This window comes from Saccostrea cucullata, unplaced genomic scaffold, assembly GCF_032062105.1.
Source record: "Saccostrea cucullata isolate Sc308-1 unplaced genomic scaffold, CSIRO_AGI_Scuc_v1 ctg1476, whole genome shotgun sequence".
Classification (NCBI taxonomy): domain Eukaryota; kingdom Metazoa; phylum Mollusca; class Bivalvia; order Ostreida; family Ostreidae; genus Saccostrea; species Saccostrea cuccullata.
The window spans coordinates 57,211-75,840 of record NW_026938850.1 but is presented as its reverse complement, the minus strand read 5'-3'; the positions used below and the strand labels follow the sequence as shown (position 1 = coordinate 75,840).

Below are 18,630 nucleotides of genomic sequence, written 5' to 3'. Positions count from 1 at the left end.
TAGCTGAACTTGCAAGCCATGTTAGTTAGAGCGAAAAATCCCACTTTGCATAGATTTAGCAACCTATAAAATAATAATACATGTTTTGGGACAAAACATAAATCTGTTTGTTTAACTAATTTTTTTCTAAATAATGGGATTTAGATGCCCGAATTCGGTACTTAGAGTACTTGAGAAAGGGAAAAACACTCATATATAGAGCACGGGCAATGATAGTTGGTTGTGCGGGAGCTGGAAAAACAACTTTATTAGAAAGACTGCAAGGAACATCACTGGAAGATATACAGAAAATCAAGTCTACTGTGGGACTAGATGTGCACAATGATATTTTTGTAGTACTGGAAAAAGAAGGAAAACTGGAAGGTGAAAAATATTATATATGCATGACAAATCAGTTGTGTTAATAGAGAATTCCCACGAAAAATTAAAATCCAGGCTTTTTGATATCATTGACAGCTGCTTCTTCAATGCAAATGGAACTTGTAATCTACTTACCTCGTCATTGGTCATTTGCAAAATTATTTTGGTAAAACAGATTATGATTGCACTAATAAGTACTCTGAAGTTGACATCAAGAAGATGCTTGAGTTTCTGATTGACAATATCTATGTCGTTTTTGGAGACAAGGTATTCCAACAGTCTATTAGAATTCACATGGGTACAAATTGTGCTCCATTATTAGCAGACTTATTTTTATATTAATATGAAGCAGAATTTACGCAAAATCTTATGCGTGAAAGAAGAAAACACTTGCTGTGGCATTCAACTCGACATTTAGATATATCGACGACGTATTGTCAATTAATAACGGTAATTTCCATTCTTACGTCGATACGATATATCCTAGTGAGCTTGAGATAAAAGATACCACAGAGTCCGACACTTCTGTTTCATACTTGGATATTTAACTTAAAAAAGACATTAATGGTAATCTAACAACCAAGCTTTATGATAAACGTGATGACTTTAACTTTTCTATCGTTACTTATGCAGTAATTTACCTTCATCACCTGCATACGGAGTAAATATATCTCGGTTGATTCGATGCGCAAGAGCATGCTCTACTTATGAACAATTTCTAATACGAGGTAAATTATTGACAAGCAAGTTGACGAAACAAGAATATCAGCAGTCATTATTTCGTTAGTTCTATGGTCGATACAATGACCTTGTCAGCAAATAAAGTTTATCATTGAGTCAAATGCTCACTGACGTTTTTCATACCAATTGTTAGTCCATTATTTATACACTGAATTGACGACGGATTTTCCCCGTTATGTCCTGATCATGACAAGGAGCACACGATGGTTGTGATCGGTCAGCAGGGGATGCTCACCCCTCCATGGCACCTGATCCCACCTTTGATGTTTCGGGGGTCCCTGTGCGCTCTGCTCTTATTTTGTATTGGTATATGGACTTTGAGAATGAATATTGTTCGTTATCTCTATATCATTCTACAAGCATTTCATTAACAATGAATATTGAAGAAATCAATTTACACACCCCTCCCCAAAAAGAAACCTTTCGATATACTAATATCATATTTACTTTACCATTTATACATGTCTCTGTATAAGTTACTGAGGTTTTTTTTTAATCATATCAAGATAAAAAGACTTAAATTGCAACTGACATTAAAACTAAATAAATTTGTTACCTTTTTTAATTTTATAGTTGCTATGCGTAAATGCGATCCTGCAATCCATATAAAAGAAAATGTTCCAGTTGACGATGCAGAAAAGATAGAGGAGAAAAGACTTCTAAGCATCCTGGATTTCGGAGGACAGTGTATGTATTACGCCTGTCATCAAATCTACCTCAGCAAACGAGCGTTCTAAATTTTGGTAATTGACATGTCTAAAGACCTGGAAGATGTCATAGATGAAGAGCTTTGCGATCAAAAGGATACTATGTTCTCAAAATGGAGCCACAAGGGTAAGAAAAATCTTCAAATAAAATAACAAACCTGAGTGTGAATTTTTAGTTTTATTTGCGGTGAATTAAAAAATAATGACCATATTTGAAATATTTCGAAAATTTCAACTATCCACAGCATATTTTTATTCTTATCATCATAATGTACCTGCATTCCTGTAAAGATTTCTGAAGTTGCAGTAGTATACTCCCAGCCAATAGAAACGCAACACCCACAATTTAGGGTGAAAATTATATACGGTGTATAACTATGTACCAAGAAAGTTGAGATATCTTCTACTTTGCCAAATCAGTTATTTAACGATTGAATGGATTTCTTTCTATTACCGAAAGTTGCTTTTTAGCCCTCTTAACAGCATTCACAATTTTGCATTTTTTATAGAATTTTAAAAATATTTTGGGTTTTCAAGGTTTTGAGGCTGTTACTCATATATATTATACTAAAATCCCAGGAAAAAATCCTTTTTCTTTACCAGATGACTGATAGCAAGAAGGAAGGGTGTTTTAAGAGTTATTTTACCTTCTTAACTTGAATGATAACATTAAAAATGAATATATTTGGGTAAAAAGTGAATTTACAAAAACATTGATGCTTTTTTAAACATTAAATGTTATTTTAAGACCTTAGAAAGAAACAAATACTCGGTAACTCTAAAACATCCCCTTCCTACCATTTAATTAAAAGGTGCTAGTCCGCCATATACAACAAATGCAGCCCGATTTCTACCATGCATTTTGTTTATTTATGTCTTAATCTGAGCGAAATTAATATTCTTGGGCATTTTTGATGCATGTTTTTCAGACACTGCGGTCGAATTTTCTCTAACTTTGCTTAGTGTAGCAACTCTTGGACTGCCGGTCAAGAAACTTTCATTTATATATTTTTTCACACATGAGCCTAATGAGTCGTTATATAGTGTAGATTTGCATCTAAAGCTTTTTTTTCTTTTTTTTGAGAATTTCCAGCATTAGAAATGAACATCAGTCATTTTGAGGAAATATAGGCATCACATCCGGTAAAGAAAAAAAAAATCCCCCGGGATTTTAGTACAATATTTATGATTAACAGGTACAAAACCTTGAAAAACTAAAATATTGTTAGAAATTCTATTAAAAATGCAAAATTTTGATTTCTGTTAGGAGGGCTAAAAAAACTTCCGGTAATATAAAGAAATTCATTCAACCTTTAAATAAACGATTTGGCAAAGTTAAAGATGTACTAACTTCTGCGGTACATATTTATAACCCGTATATAATTTTCACTCTAAAATTAGACTGGGAGTATTACAATCGTGAAAAAAAGTATTAAATATGTGTTGGAAAAGTGCCATGTTATATTTTCCTTGTTAATTTTTATTTCTACCGTAGCGATTTTTTTTTTATTATCTTTTTTTTTTGTTCACATACATGAAGTTTGAAAAATGTCCACCATCTGACTGGTCTAGTGAAACTATAAAAGGTTTTAATTTTTCAATTCCTAATACCTCTAAAACTGCCAAACTGCGGTATATACATGTATCTACGAAAATTGATTAAGTGTATATAAAAATAACAATGTATAAATTTTTAGTATATGTTTTTAGTATATATTCTTGGTAAAATATCAAAGGACCTTTTAGATACTGAATTTAGTCATGCACCATTCTTCAGCTTCATAAATTGTTTACGAAGTTGAAAAATTGTGACATACACTGTACCTCAGGTCATCGCACTGTTTCCGTCTTTGTTTTGTTTTTCTGAACCAAAGGCTCAAAAAAGCTAATGCTATGGCCATTTTTGTGGTGTGCGTTATATGTAACTTTTTAGAATATGGGCCATAACTCAATAACCTATTGGCCAATCATTGTCAAATTTGTCACAGCGTATCCTTGGCCCAAGGGCTACCATTTATACCAAAAAACTAGGGTTAGGACAAACAAGGGGAAATAATCGGAAAATAAAACAAAAAGTACTGGTTGCTGAAACTCTTTTTCTCTAGATCAATCTGGCAGATTATCACCAAACACACATACAAGGATATGTTGAAGATTAAAATTTGCATTGGGGTTTTACCTGGGGTAAAGGGCATTGTCACAATGTCACTTCAAAGTTTTAAAATTACATTTTATAAAAACGTTGATATTTTGCTTATACATATCAATTACTAAAAAACTAAGATCATCAAATCTTGTAAGTTGGTGCATTGATGTAGGTGACGATGACCTTTTTTTTTTTTTTATTTTGTGAGCATTTGATTTCAAATTGATTTGGAAGTATATTTTGGACACTTTAAGGTTTATGATCACTGAAGTTTGTCAGTTGATACATCTTGAGTCCTCAAACGTCCACTAAAACGTAGGTCACTGTGACGTGCCCTGAAAATTTTATAGCTAATCTTTTCTAAAACATTTAATCGCATTTGTTCAGAAACTGAAAGGTTTACAATCATCAAAACTTGTAAGTTGGTGCATTTTTCAACCTTAAAACATATTCATGAAAAAATGGGTAACCTATTTTTTTAATTTTGCAGGCAATTGTTTTCAGATTGTTTTAATGGTATATTTTAATAGTTCAGACCTATTATTATCAAACTTTTTTAATTGATGCACCTTTCAGAAAAGGTGGCATATTTTTGACATTTTATGGTTATATATAAGTACCTCTCGGATACTAGCTAATTGGCTTAGAACAATCAAACTTTGTCAGTTGATACACCAGAATAGTAGGTCATGATGACCTACTTTTTTACCTCTTATCACTATATTAAAGTATTCTGGATACCTATTGACTTAGAATCTTCTAATTGGTCAGTTGATGCATCTTGGGTATCGAAGAATGTGGACCAAAAAGTAAGTCTTCTTGACCTACTACTGAATATCTCAAGTATTACATGTAGTACGTTTTGGCTAAGAATCATCATAAGTTGATTATCATTGACAATTACAGTGTTTCAACTAAACTGTAGGTCTTGATGACGTACATTTGTAATTTCAAGGATTTACTTATATATGCAGGATACTCAGGGGCTTCAAATAGAAGTGAAAGATTGTGCAATTTATCAGAAGAGCGATTTGAGGCCCTTGGACCTCTTGGTGTTTTTTCTTAAAAGCACATTTTTAGAGCCATTAACGTTACATATATATGGCAATCGACTTAAACTTGACCTCGTTAAGGATATCCAATTCTCAGTCAGGAAGGATAACTCCAAAAATTATTATTTTATTTGAATTCCATCAAAATGAAGCTTGAAAATCAATTTTTTTTTCATGCAGCAATTTTCATTTAATAATCTTTATAAATTCAAGGTTTTTGAAACTTGATATTTGTACCCTATAAAATGAAATAAATACAGGTTTTTAGAAATAAGATTTTCTTAAATCTAGCCTTAGATATCAATGTTTATTAGCATGATATGAAATAGGAAGTGATCTGTGGTGTCTTGCAATGAAAGCAAAAGCCTTTTACACTACGTATTATACAATGCATTACGGAAATAAAAGACAGAAAAAATCCCAAATGAGTTTGAAATCATAGCAATTTCTCTGAATACCTGGATACCTATCGTTTTTTAACCTAAAATATATTTGTTTATCAATTTGCAGTTAGAAAATGCATTGCTGATATTTCAATTCGCTTTTTCTGCAAATTTATCGCAGATTTGACAATTTTACCTATATAATATGATTAACTTTAATTTTTAAGAAATACTGTGGATAAATATTTATAACTTTGTGGATATAAAGATACTGTTATTAGTATTTTTGATTACTCAACTGCTTATTTTATAAACCTGAGGGTCGGACTACCTTAAGTGCAGATTCAATATCCCACAATTAACAACGATTAAACTAACTTCAAGTTTTGTTTCTTCATGATTTTTTATTTTTATTAAATGCAAATATATATTAAAAAAAAGAATTACCGAAAAATAACTTTCCTTTAGACCAGATACAGACTGACGCCGAAAATCAGCACTCAATAAAATAAAGTAAATGGTTTGCAAGAAAAAAAAATTGAAATAAAACTGTCATATTAAACAACCAAAACTGAATTAAAAATTTACCATTTAATGATCAGAATAATGTTTTGATTACAAACAATGAATAATAATAAAAGTACACTCAGAAATGTTTGAATTATATATAAAGAAATTTGTGAACAATATTTTTTTGCAGATTATCTTCTATTTTGGTTGAAATCTGTAAACTGTTATTGTGGAAATGAGGCCCCTGTTATTCTTGTAGCTACTCACGCAGAGGGAAAATCGGAACAGGTATTTCAATAGCTGTTTTAGTCACATGTATAAATCATTCATAAAGATTTTTGAAATCATATTTAAAACTAATCGAAGTTCACGAACAATACAGCAAACTATATATGAAACAATATTTTCAAGAAAAGGACGGAATATTACCAAGAACTTATCAAGACGTTTCCTGTGTCTTCGACGATTAAAACACACTTGTGCAGCGATAGATATTTTACATTAAGTCTTAAAAAGCATGATGCAGCATGTATTGAAAGTCTAGATGAATTAGAAAGAAGCATTGTGGAAGTAGTTATGTCACAAAAACAGTGGGGAGAAGAGATACCCCTGGATTGGGCCATATTTGAAAAATTCATTTCAGAGAAAAAAGAAACAAAGCTTCAGAAACTGGACAAATTAAAGAAATCATTTGATGAATTGCTTCCTTTAAGCAGACAGGAATTCAAAGATTTATTACGCTTTTATCATGATATTGGTGTGATTCTATATTTTTCATCAGAAGAACCAATAAAAAATGATGACCGTCAGTTTCAGTTTGGTACTGAAATAGTTATCCTGGATATTCAGTGGTTTGTCAATTCATTCAAATATGTTATAACTGATTCAAAGCAAGCCAGTTTCAATAAAGTAATTGATGCAGCCCCCACTAGAGAGGCGCTTGATACATTTACAACTACAGGAGAAATATCCGGGGCATTCTTACGAGCAATCTGGACAGTTACAAAAAATCAAACAGCAGTTGAATACAAGGATGATATGATGAAATACATGGAACGATTGGGTCTCATGGCGATAGAAGAAAAGTCAGATATATGTTTTATTCCAAGTATGAATAGAATGAAAGTCCCAAAGGATGTTAAATCAAAGATTCATTCCCGTCTTAAAAAATCACCAACTCTGTACTTCAGATTCCCTGTTTTACCTGTATTTCTCTTCTACAGACTGATTGTGTGTTGTTTAAAGTCGCAGTGGGAACCTTTGATGGACGGAAGAAAATGTATCTATATTGACACTGCTATGTTTTATTATCAAAAACACGTTTTAGTTTTAGGAGTCAGTGAGAGTTATATACAGTTGATGCTGTATAATGATGATGATCAGACGCAAGAAGAATTAATACAGAGGACCTTTGGTGATGTTAAAAGAAAAGTAATGAAAATGTTGTATTCTTTAACAAAAACATTTAACATCGACCTTCATTATGAAGTTGGATATAGCTGTACACCTATACAACGGGAACAAATGCCCCCTTCACGCACACGCAGAAGACCATGATGTTAGAACCTTAAGCATATTCTTGGTAAGAAATTCTTGTTTTATCATGGATAACAAAAGACATTTGGACCTTTATGTACTTATCATTAATTTTTTGTTTTGTTTTTTTACTTAAGGGGAGACAGGGCACATTTCACATGACTAAAAAGACATATTACATCATAATGGTGATGATATACATGTTAAACGTTGTTAAATCAACAGTTCTTGAAAAATTTTATTCTAAATTCTAAAATTGTTTTTTAAACATTTAATTTTAGAAATTATTATCAATAAAATTTTTAAAGATCTTGCCATCGTTTAGATATTGTGAAGTTGCCCAATCCACACAATTGTTTCTCTTTACCCTGCAGTATGACGTCAGTGACGTCATAGACGTAGTGTTTGAATTCTCAGTGCAGCAGATGAACTACACACACCCGTCATGATCATTTTATTTCATAATAAACGGGTCACAGTAATGTACCGTGATAAATTTCTGAAGCAGATTTTTTTTAATTATATTTTTTCGTGTTTAGTAGCAAAGATTCTCTCTATTTAGATAATTTTGAATGTTTATGTTTTTCGTGTGACGTCACAATTGATTTCCCGCCTCGGAAAATACAGACGTGAAGCGTTTTTATCATGCTTATGTCTAATTCAACTATGTCCTGTGCAATATTGACGTAAGCTTCACCCTGTGATATTTATGCAGTAAATAATTACGATGAAGGACTGACATTTAATCGTAAATTTCTTTGTGAGTTGATGCATCTTGGGTTTTCGGAGAATGTCGACCAAAAAGTAGGTCACGGTGACCTACTTTTGACATTTTATGGCTATATTTAAGTATCTCCGGTACTTATTGGCTTAGAATCATCAAACTTTGTCAGTTGATGCATCTTGGGTTTTTGGAGAGTGACGACCAAAAATTAGGTCACGGTGACCTACTTTCGATGTTTTATGGCTATTTTTAAGGATCTCCGGTACTTATTGGCTTAGAATCATCAAACTCTGTCAGTTGATGCATCTTGGGTTTTTGGAGAGTGAAGACCAAAAATTAGGTCACAGTGACCTACTTTTGACATTTTATGGCTATATTTAAGTATTTCTGGTACTTATTGGCTTAGAATCATCAAACTTTGTCAGTTGATGCATCTTGGGTTTTCGGAGAGTGACGACCAAAAATTAGGTCTCGATGACCTACTTTTGACATTTAATGGCTGTATTTACGTATCTCCGGTACTTATTGGCTTAGAATCATCAAACTTGTAGTTGATGCATCTTGGGTTTTGGAGATAACATAAAAAGTAGGTCACGATGACCTACTTTGAATATCTCAGGTATTTATTGGCTTAGAATCATCAAACTTATCAGCAGATGCATCTTTGGACTCTGAAAAATGTAACTAAAATGTAGGTCATGTTGACCTACTTTGACTTTTTATGGCTATATTTAAGTATCTCTGGTACCTATTCTTGAATCATCAAACTTTGTCAGTTGATGCATCCTGGGTTTTCGGAGAATTTTGACCAAAAAGTAGGTCACGTGACCTCTTGACTTTTTATGGCATATTTAGGTATCTTAGGTATTTATTGGCTTAGAATATTCAGACTGTGTAAGTTGATGCATTTTGGGTTTTCCAAGAATGTAGACCAAGAAGTAGTCCTAATTGGCCAAGAATCATCAAACTTTGTCAGGTGGTGAAACTTTGGTCTTAGGATACTTAGGGTTAGAGGCTTCAAATAAAAGTGATAGGTTGTACAATTTATCAGAAGAGCGATTCAAGGCCCTTGGGCCTCTTGTCTATCATATTTATCGTTTGTGCTAAAAATTCGCATTATGAACTCCGTTATGGGCCCATAAACATAAAGTATCTAAACTCCATACAAACTCAAAACAGGGCTATTTGTGGGCATATCTTTTAAATAATTCAAGAAATCCCATGACAGGACCATTTTAAAATGTTAAGTACATATTAAATTAGAAACATAATAAATTCAAAAAAATTCATTGACAGGAATTTTTTCAGCAATGGTCCTGTTCCTCCTTAAAAAAGATTCAGCTTTAATAGATTTTAACAGCATAATCTTAGGTTTCTTTGAGTCATTAAATGGGAATATTTGCTTACAAAAATGAACTGCTTTCATGAAATAATCTGATATATTACTCGCTTTTGACACTTCAAATGATGTAATCTTTCGTTCATGATCAATTTGATTAGACACAGGTTTCATGAAATGCTTATTCAGTTTGAAAATTATCACAGATCTAATACAAAAGCTGTTAGTGGGGTACAGTGTATCACATATGCGACAGAAATTTGTACAAAAGTCAATAAGGTCCGACATATTGCAAAGTTTTTCACAAGCAAAAGAATTGCTTATTTAGCTTTTTTAGCTCACCTGAGCCGAAGGCTCAAGTGAGCTTTTCTGATCACATTTTGTCCGTCGTCCGTCCGTCTGTCTGTCCGTCCGTCCGTCTGTAAAGTTTTCACATTTTCGACTTCTTTTCAAGAACCAATGGGCCAATTTTAACCAAACTTAGTACAAAGCATCCTTGGGTAAAGGGGAGTTTAAATTGTTAAAATGAATTGCCAAGTCCCCTTACAAGGGGAGATAATCAAGAAAAGACAAAAATATGGTGGGGTCATTAAAAAATCTTCTTCTCAAGAACTACTGGGCCAGGAAAGCTGAAACTTTTATGGAAGCATCCTTGGGTAGTGTACATGTGAAATTGTTAATATCTTGACCCCCGGGGGTAGGGCATGGCTACAATAGGGAATCCAAGTTTTACATAGAAATACATAGAACAAATCTTTAAAAATCTTCTTCTCAAGAACCACTGGGCCAGGAAAGCTGAAACTTATGTGGAAGCATTCCTTGGGTAGTGAAGATATTAAATTGTTGAAATCATGCCCCCCCCCCCCCCCCGGGGGTAGGGCGGGGCCATAATAGGGAATCCAAGTTTTACATAGAAATATATGAACAAATCTTTAAAAATCTTCTCCTCAAGAACCACAGGGCCAGGAAAGCTGAAACTTATGTGGAAGCATCCTTGGGTTATGAAGATATTAAATTGTTAAAATCATCCCCCCCGGGGGTGGGCGGGGCCACAATAGGGAATTAAGTTTTTACATAGATATATATAGAACAAATTTTAAAAAATCTTCTTCTCAAGAACCACTGGGCCAGGAAAGCTGAAACTTATGTGGAAGCATCCTTCGTAGTGTAGATATTAAATTGTAAAAATCATGACCCCCGGGGGTAGGGTGGGGCCACAATAGGGAATCCAAGTTTTATATAGAAATATATAGAACAAATCTTTAAAAATCTTCTTCTCAAGAACCACTGGACCAGGAAAGCTGAAGTTTATATGGAAACATCCTTTGGTAGTGTAGATATTAAATTGTTAAAATCATGACCCCGGGGGTAGGGCAATACCACAATAAGGAATCCAAGTTTTACATTGAAAAATATAGAACAAATCTTTTAAAATCTTCTTCTCAAGAACTACTGGGCAAGGAAAACTGAAACTTATATGAAAGCATCCTTGGGTAGTGTAGATTCTAAAGTTTTAAAATAAAAAAGGGAAGGGGGTTGTTGGGCATGATAGGTATAGCAAGGGTGGGAATCTGAAAGATTGCATCACCCAAGTTACTCAGTTGAGCGATGTGGCCCATGGGCCTCTTTTTTTCTTTCATAAACTCATCCTCTAAATTAATGGAAACATTTGTTGAAAACAAATATGAATACATTTTGAATTATATAGGTTCTACATTTTAGCATTGCAAAAAACTTTGAACTTTAACGTACAATCTTGGACAAATTTTACTGTGTTCTCGTTATAAGCACAAAAGACAATCGTATATTTCAAATTTTGCAAAGAATCTTTTTTTGCTTTAAATGTTCCAAATAAGATGCAGCTAGATTGTCGATTAAAGCAATGTTTACGCATTTTGATACATATTCTATTTGGAACATCTCCATTAAAAGTACTGTACAGTAAAACTCGTTTAGTACAAAACGGATAATGCGAATTCACGGATATAGCGAAGTTGTCTTGAATCCCCAGCTTTATAAATTTAACAAATTCCATATATTGATATAACGAATTACGGATATAGCGAAGTAATTTCAGAGGTCCCAGCGTCTTCGTTATAACCGAGTTTTACTGTATTTGGAGATCGCTTTTATATAAAAATAAATTGCATAGTTTTATCGCATAGGAGAAATTATTCCAACTCTTGCTATGTATACAGTATTTCATAACCGAAATTTGGAATCGAAATTTATATTCGAAACATAACCAAAGATATTATATAAAATACATGCAGTTACATGTCTTGACAGGCTTAATTACTTTTAACTTGGAAAATAGATAAAAAGTCTATTTAGATCTGCGAGAAGGCAAAAGAGGTTTGAAATCGGCTTGAAACGTCACCTAACATTAATTGAATCCTATTACCGCACAGTAAAAATAAAACCATTGATTATTTCGAAAATGCTAGTTATTGGGTCTGATTTGTCCGGGGGTTTTTACAATATATGTCACACATCTAAGAGGGCGTAATCTGAATTTTGAGCATGATATAAAAAATATCAAAAGAACTACAGGCAAGCATATTGATCTAAAATTATGATATTGCAAAATATCAGGAATATTATTAAATACCATAGAGTAACTAATGATATAATTAGTGATGTCATAATTTCAGCTGTTCTCAAAATGGCGTACAACTTGCAGCAAAAATATGTTTTAAACTTAAATCATATAAACGACATCATAACTATTGTGTCGGGTGTGATGATAAAAAAATCCAGACCAGAAATTTCTGTCTAGGTTTCATATATGAAGAATAATTATAGAGAGTTTAAATAAAATTATAACGTAAAGATGTAAGACAGTTAAATTCTGAGTCCCTACCCCTAACCCCCCCCCCCCCCCCCAAAAAAAAAAAAAAAATCAAGAAGAGATGAGAACAGCGAATAAATCATTGAGAGAACCTCACAAAAGTCAGATCTGAGTTATTGGACTTTGATTGTAACAATGCGAGTAAGTGTATCAAGTGTATTTAGAAATAATAAATTTGAATTTAGTGTGTCTGCATGCATACATGTACAAGATTTCAGCATAAAAAACCAATACTTGATATCGCGATTACTGAATTTAGCGGAACTCTCTCACGATGGAGGTAAGAGCTCTGATGGGTGTGGGCAAAGTGCTATTGAAAACAATGCATGAACGATCATTGTAGAATTTGTAAGGACAGTTAAGTAAAGAATCATGGTGTAATTTCTTGCTAAACAAAATTCTGAACCAGCCTAATCAATTTTTGAGATCCTAAATTGTTATATTTTTTACAAAGCAGACTCTTCTCGTAAAATTTTCATTGAAAATAGTCACATTTTAAAGCAAAGAAATTATTCTAAACTTTCCTTATTCAACAATCTACTATTTGGAGTTGAATTTCTGGCAAAACATTGTGCTTTCAGCATTAAATTGTTCGAATCATTCGATTGTCACTACTGTAAACAATGTCATTTGCCCCCAGAAATGTAGACTTTTCTCGACTTCCAAGCAAAAGAGCGGTAGTAAGCTAGATAACTGCGAGGTACTCATTGGTATTCGCGATAGGGCTCGAGCTGTGATTCGCCATTGTCGCCAAATGCGAATTTTTTATTTCAAAAGTAGCGAAAATAATTTTTTTAGATGTACCATACAAAAGTATGTGTAGTCCTTGCTAGCTCCTTTGTTAATTCAATGTTTACAGATAAGTACCGTTGTTTATATAATGCAGTAAGAGGTGTGAAAACTAAAACCTACATGTAGGGAATCACGTATAAGGATATGGAAATAACGAACAGTATTCAATCTCAACGTCCATTAAACAAATATACAAAACAAGAGCAGAGCAAACACGGACCTCCGAAACATCAAAGGTGGGATCAGGTGCCATGGAGGAGTGAGCATCCCCTGCTGACCGGTCACACCCGCCGTGTGCTCATTGTCATAATCAGGAAATAACGGAAAAAATCCGTAGTCAATTCAGTGTATAAATAATGGACTAACAATTGGTATGAAAAACGTCAGTCAGCATTTCATTCAATGATAAATTGTATTTGCTGACAAGGTCATTGTATCGACCATAAAACTCAGAAAATTATTACTTTAAACAAGACTGCACATATTCTTGCTTCATTAACTTATTTGCCAATAATTAACCTCGTTTTACGTTATACGTAGAGCATGCTCTTGCGTATCGAATCAACTGAGATATATATGCTCCGTATACAGGTGCTGCATAAGTAAGGGAAGTTTACAATTGTAAAGTTCAAGTCATCACGTTTATCATATAGCTTGGTTGTTAATTACCATTTGTGTCTTTTTCAAGTAAAATATCCAAGTATGAAGCAGATGTGTTGGACTCTGTGGTATCTTTTATCTCAAGCTCACCAGGATATATCGTGTCGACGTAGGAATGGAAATTATCATTATTAATTGACAATACGTCGTCGATATATCTAAATGTCGAGTTGAAGGCCACAGCAAGTGTTTTTTTCTTTTCACGCAAAAGATTTTGCATAAATTCTGCTTCAAATGAATATAAAAATAAGTCTGCTAATAAGGGAGCGCAATTTGTACCCATGGGAATTCCAATAGATTGTTGGAATACCTGGTCTCAAAAACCACATAGATATTGTCAATCAGGAAACTCAAGCATCTTTTTTGATGTCAACTTCAGAGTACTTATGTGTACAATCAGAATCTGTTTTAACAAAAAAATTTTTCAAATGACCAATGACGAGGTAAGTAAACTTACGAGTTCCATTTTTGGTCACCTGGTAACTAGGTGACCTTTGCTATCCGTTTTGTCCGTCGACGTGCGTCGTGTGTCGTGTGTTAACATTTGAACATTTTCAGCTTCTTCTCTGAAACCACTGAACCAATTTCAACCAAATTTGGTATACAGCATCTATGGGTGAAGGGGAACAAAAATTGTGAATTTCATGGTCCCCCCCCCTGGGGCCTGAGGGGTGGGGCCAAAACCACTAAATTAGTGCAATCTTTAAAAATCTTCTTCTTTACTCCTGGACATCAAGCAGGCAAACTGTTGACATGAATGTAAAGACATTTAGTCCTCTACCAAAATTGTGAAATTCATGGCCCCAGGGTCAGGGGTTCTAGTGCTAGGGCGGGGCTATATAGATTATATAGTGAAAATGCATTATTTCTTTGAAAATCTTCTTCTGCTCCTGGGTATTGAAAAAACTAAGTTAGTAAATAGTTATGATGAGCAAAAGTGCCTCTTCCAAAATTGTGAATTTTATGGCCCCAGGGTCAGGGGTTCTGGTGTTAGGGCGGGGCTCTATGAATTAAATAGTGAAAATGCATTTATTCTTTGAAAATCTTTCTCTGCTTCTGGGTATTAAATAAACTAACTAAGTACATAGTTATGATGAGCAAGAGTGCCTCTTCCAGATTTGTGAATTTTATGGCCCCGGGTCAGGGTTCTGGTGTTGGGCGGGGCTCTATGAATTAAATAGTGAAAATGCATTTATTCTTTGAAAATCTTCTTCTCTGCTTCTAAGTATTAAATAAACTAACTAAGCACATAGTTATGATGAGCAAGAGTGCCTTTTCCAAAATTGTGAATTTTATGGCCCCAGGGTCAGGGGTTCTGGTGTTAGGGCGGGGCTCTATTGATTATATAGTGAAAATGCAATTATTCTTTGAAAATCTTCTCCTCTGCTTCTGAGTATTAAATAAACTAACTAAGCACATAGTTATGATGAGCAAGAGTGCCTCTTCCAGATTTGTGAATTTTATGGCCCAGGGTTAAGGTTTCTGGCGTAAGGGGAGTGGGGGGGGGGGGGGTGGGGCTCTATTGATCATATAGTGAAAATGCATTTATTCTTTGAAAATCTTCTTTCTGCTTTTGGGTATTAAATAAACTAACTAAGCTCATAGTTATGATGAGCAAGAGTGCCTCCTATAAAATTGTGAATTTTATGCCCCTGGGTCAGAGGAGGGGGGGTACATAGTCTGCAAATAAATTAATGCTTTTAAATCTGCTCTATGGTATTAATCAACCATTTTGTTTTAAAATTTGCAAAATTTTGAAATATGTGTCCCCTGGGTAGTGTTCCTTTAGGGTGAGGTGCACAACTGGGTATAAAGTGGAAGTGGATTTTCTTTTGTTACTCTGATCTACCTCTGGGTATTAAGTAAATAGAGTAAGCATGTTAAGTTAATAATTATGATAAGCAATGGCGCCTCTTTCAAAATCGTGAATTGTGAATTTCATGGCCTCTGGTTTAATCCAAATTCAAGTGTTTGAAAGTTGTTACAAATACTAGGTGACCTATAAAGGGCCCCAGGGCCTCTTGTTGTTTAAGAAGCAGCTGTCAATGATATCAAAAAGCCTGGATTTTAATTTGTCGTGCGGAATTGTTGTGTATAAAGTTGAAAAGTCGTAAGTTTTTATGCTGTTGATTTTTGAAAGTCTTGTGATTTCAAATTGTCCAAAAGTTCTTTAGAATTTTTAAGTTTCCCCATCTGATTTACACCACTTCTTGAATATATAGTTGTACAGTACTCTTGAAGTTTTTCCTTCACTACTGTCAATATTTTAGTGAAATAAGAAAGAGGCTTGGTTGAACATATACTGGAACCTGCAATGTATCTTTGTTTGTAAGGATTCTTATGAAGTTTAATAATATATATAAGGTGTTCAAATTCATTTTGGCTCTGTGGAATATTAAAATTTTAAAATGACAGGTGATTTTGAAAAATTTTCTTCCTTAAAAGAGTAGTATATGCATAAGTGGGATTACCACTCTAGAATTAAATCCAAGTTCTTCTAAAATGCAATTAATATAATGAGCCTTACAAACGAAGACAATGTTGTTACCTGCTTTGTGGCAGGAACCAGTACGTACTGATCGTGTAATTTCTAATTTTTTTCACTTCTTTTTAAACCAGAAGGATAGATGGTTTTCATTTTCCCCCTCAATTTTTAAACGTGACTTAACATGGATTTGATACTTTTAATCCATTTGACGGGTTCAATGTCTTTTTTTTCATTTTAGCCCATCTCTGGCGTAATTTTCAACAGAATCCATAATATTTATGAAATTCTGACGCAGTTGAAGGATGGGGTTCCCTATTTTTGGCCCTTTTTAAAAATAAGTGATCTGGTCCTCATTACGAACTATATTTACGTCACCTGTAATAACGTGTCCAGCAGGACTATAGTTATGGGCGAAGAAGAACATGAACACGAAAGGGGATTTTTTTTAGATAGTGATTCCGGCCATGTAAAGTATTTTTGTAATTGAAAAGTTTGGAAGCAATGGTCGATGTATATTTGTAGGAAATACAAGGCGTAGTCTTTAACTTGAAATATGGGGGAATTAAAACTGGACCCTTTTGTGATTAAGAATATTACTAATATTTCTGCGTCAATTCCTTTATTGGCATATTGAAGTTTAAGGAAAAGACGGATTGTTTTAGCTGCATTTTCTTCCGTGAAACGTGCGGGTTTAAAAAGCCTATGATGTGCAATATCCATAATCACAGAACCGAGCCTATATTCAGGTGTGGGAAACTAAATTTGGATGTTCCTTGGTCTTTTTAAAAGCTTTTAAAAGTTTCAAAGGGACAGAGTAAAGTTTTGGGTTGAATATGATGTAGACCTAACTGTTATTTCATAAAGGGAGTAATGAATAAAAAAGACTCTGTTTGCAGGGTTTTTTGTCAACATGTCCATACTACCTTACTCTTGAGTATTGTTAAAAAGTCCCATCACATTTTCTTTTTACACTGTGGGCTTGTTAGATTTCCTACACTATCAAAATTTTCATTACATCCATGGGAAAGGCTGTCCCCAGTTTCCTAATCCCAAAATTCTTCACGTTGTCGGAAAAGGGGTACTCAAAAAAGGACTATTTGTGTGGTGATAAATCTTTTCCAGAATTCTAACTTTTTTGATAAAAAAGAATGATCAGGTGAATTAAAATGTTTATATAAAAGCTGCTGACCACCATGATTTATTTGAAATGATACCTATATTTTTTGTTAAGCGATCCCTTGGTTTCACCGACATAAATAAATACCAAAACTTTATTCCATAACAACATTAGAAGATTTGCGTTCAGATTTTCCCAAGTTTTGGGATAAAGCTTGTCCAGTAAGATTACTGGTGAAAGAAGTGTCAGTTATAAAATGCACAGGTTTTACAGTTTCGTACAGAACTTTTTAAAATGAAAACATTATGCAAAAAGGTCATCCAAATATTTGTAATGAAACTTTACACTCTTTCAATTTGGTATATATTTTTGGTTTTATACCAAAACTGGGAATTGAAACTGCCATTGACATATGTTTAATATCCCTGAGGATAATCCGAGGGACACCAAATGAACTCCTTGAATCTGTGTCCCTTTAGCTATAGGATGACGCCTTTTTATCTGGGCGACGCGCCTGCCAGTATCATTTCGTTATTATTTGCACTCCTGTATAATTCCAACACAATTTCCCCGGGGGAAATTGTCCACCAGCAGAGATACATGTTCGGTGGTTAAAATAAGGATATGGAAATAACGAACAGTATTCAAACTCAACGTCCATTAAACAAATATACAAAACAAGAAAACAAACGGACACAGTTGACTAGGTAAATACCTGGGGCAGTAAAGGGATACAAAATTCCTTGAAATAATATAATATGGATTAAACAAGGGGGGACAAAGTGTTATTAAGAGATGAAATTTGTAAATAAAAGATTTTTATCAACAAAATCAGGATCTATATAGATCGTTTTCTTTAAACTGAAAGTAGGAAAACATGACGAAAATTGTAAAGAATAGCTTCTGATTTTACCTGATTAAAATTGAAAAATGTATACATTATACCATAAACTGACAAAGAGTGAAAAAGAAATTGGTTTGGAAACAAAATTATCTTTCTAAATTACATTGAATTATTTTCAATTTCATGACCTTGCATAAACCAAGTCTCCAAGTTGTAAAAATAACCTAATTTTGATTACTTTTTAGCTCACCTGAGCTGAAAGTTCAAGTGAGCTTTTCTGATCACATTTTGTCTGTCCGTCTGTCCGTCTGTCCGTCTGTCTGTAAACTTTTCACGTTTTCGACTTCTTCTCAAGAACCGCTGGGCCAATTTCAACCAAA

At 33.7% G+C, this 18,630-nt stretch overlaps 1 protein-coding gene across 1 annotated transcript; it reads left to right on the top strand.

Annotated features, from left to right (window-relative positions):
• Nucleotides 1–170: 170 nt before the first annotated feature.
• LOC134251534 (uncharacterized) lies at nt 171–7,456 on the top strand. The gene is made up of 4 exons (XM_062733944.1): nt 171–363; nt 1,675–1,935; nt 6,090–6,187; nt 6,311–7,456. Exons 2-4 carry the CDS (start codon nt 1,854–1,856, stop codon nt 7,454–7,456), a joined length of 1,326 nt encoding a protein of 441 aa, XP_062589928.1. The 5' UTR covers nt 171–363; nt 1,675–1,853.
• Nucleotides 7,457–18,630: the final 11,174 nt, after the last annotated feature.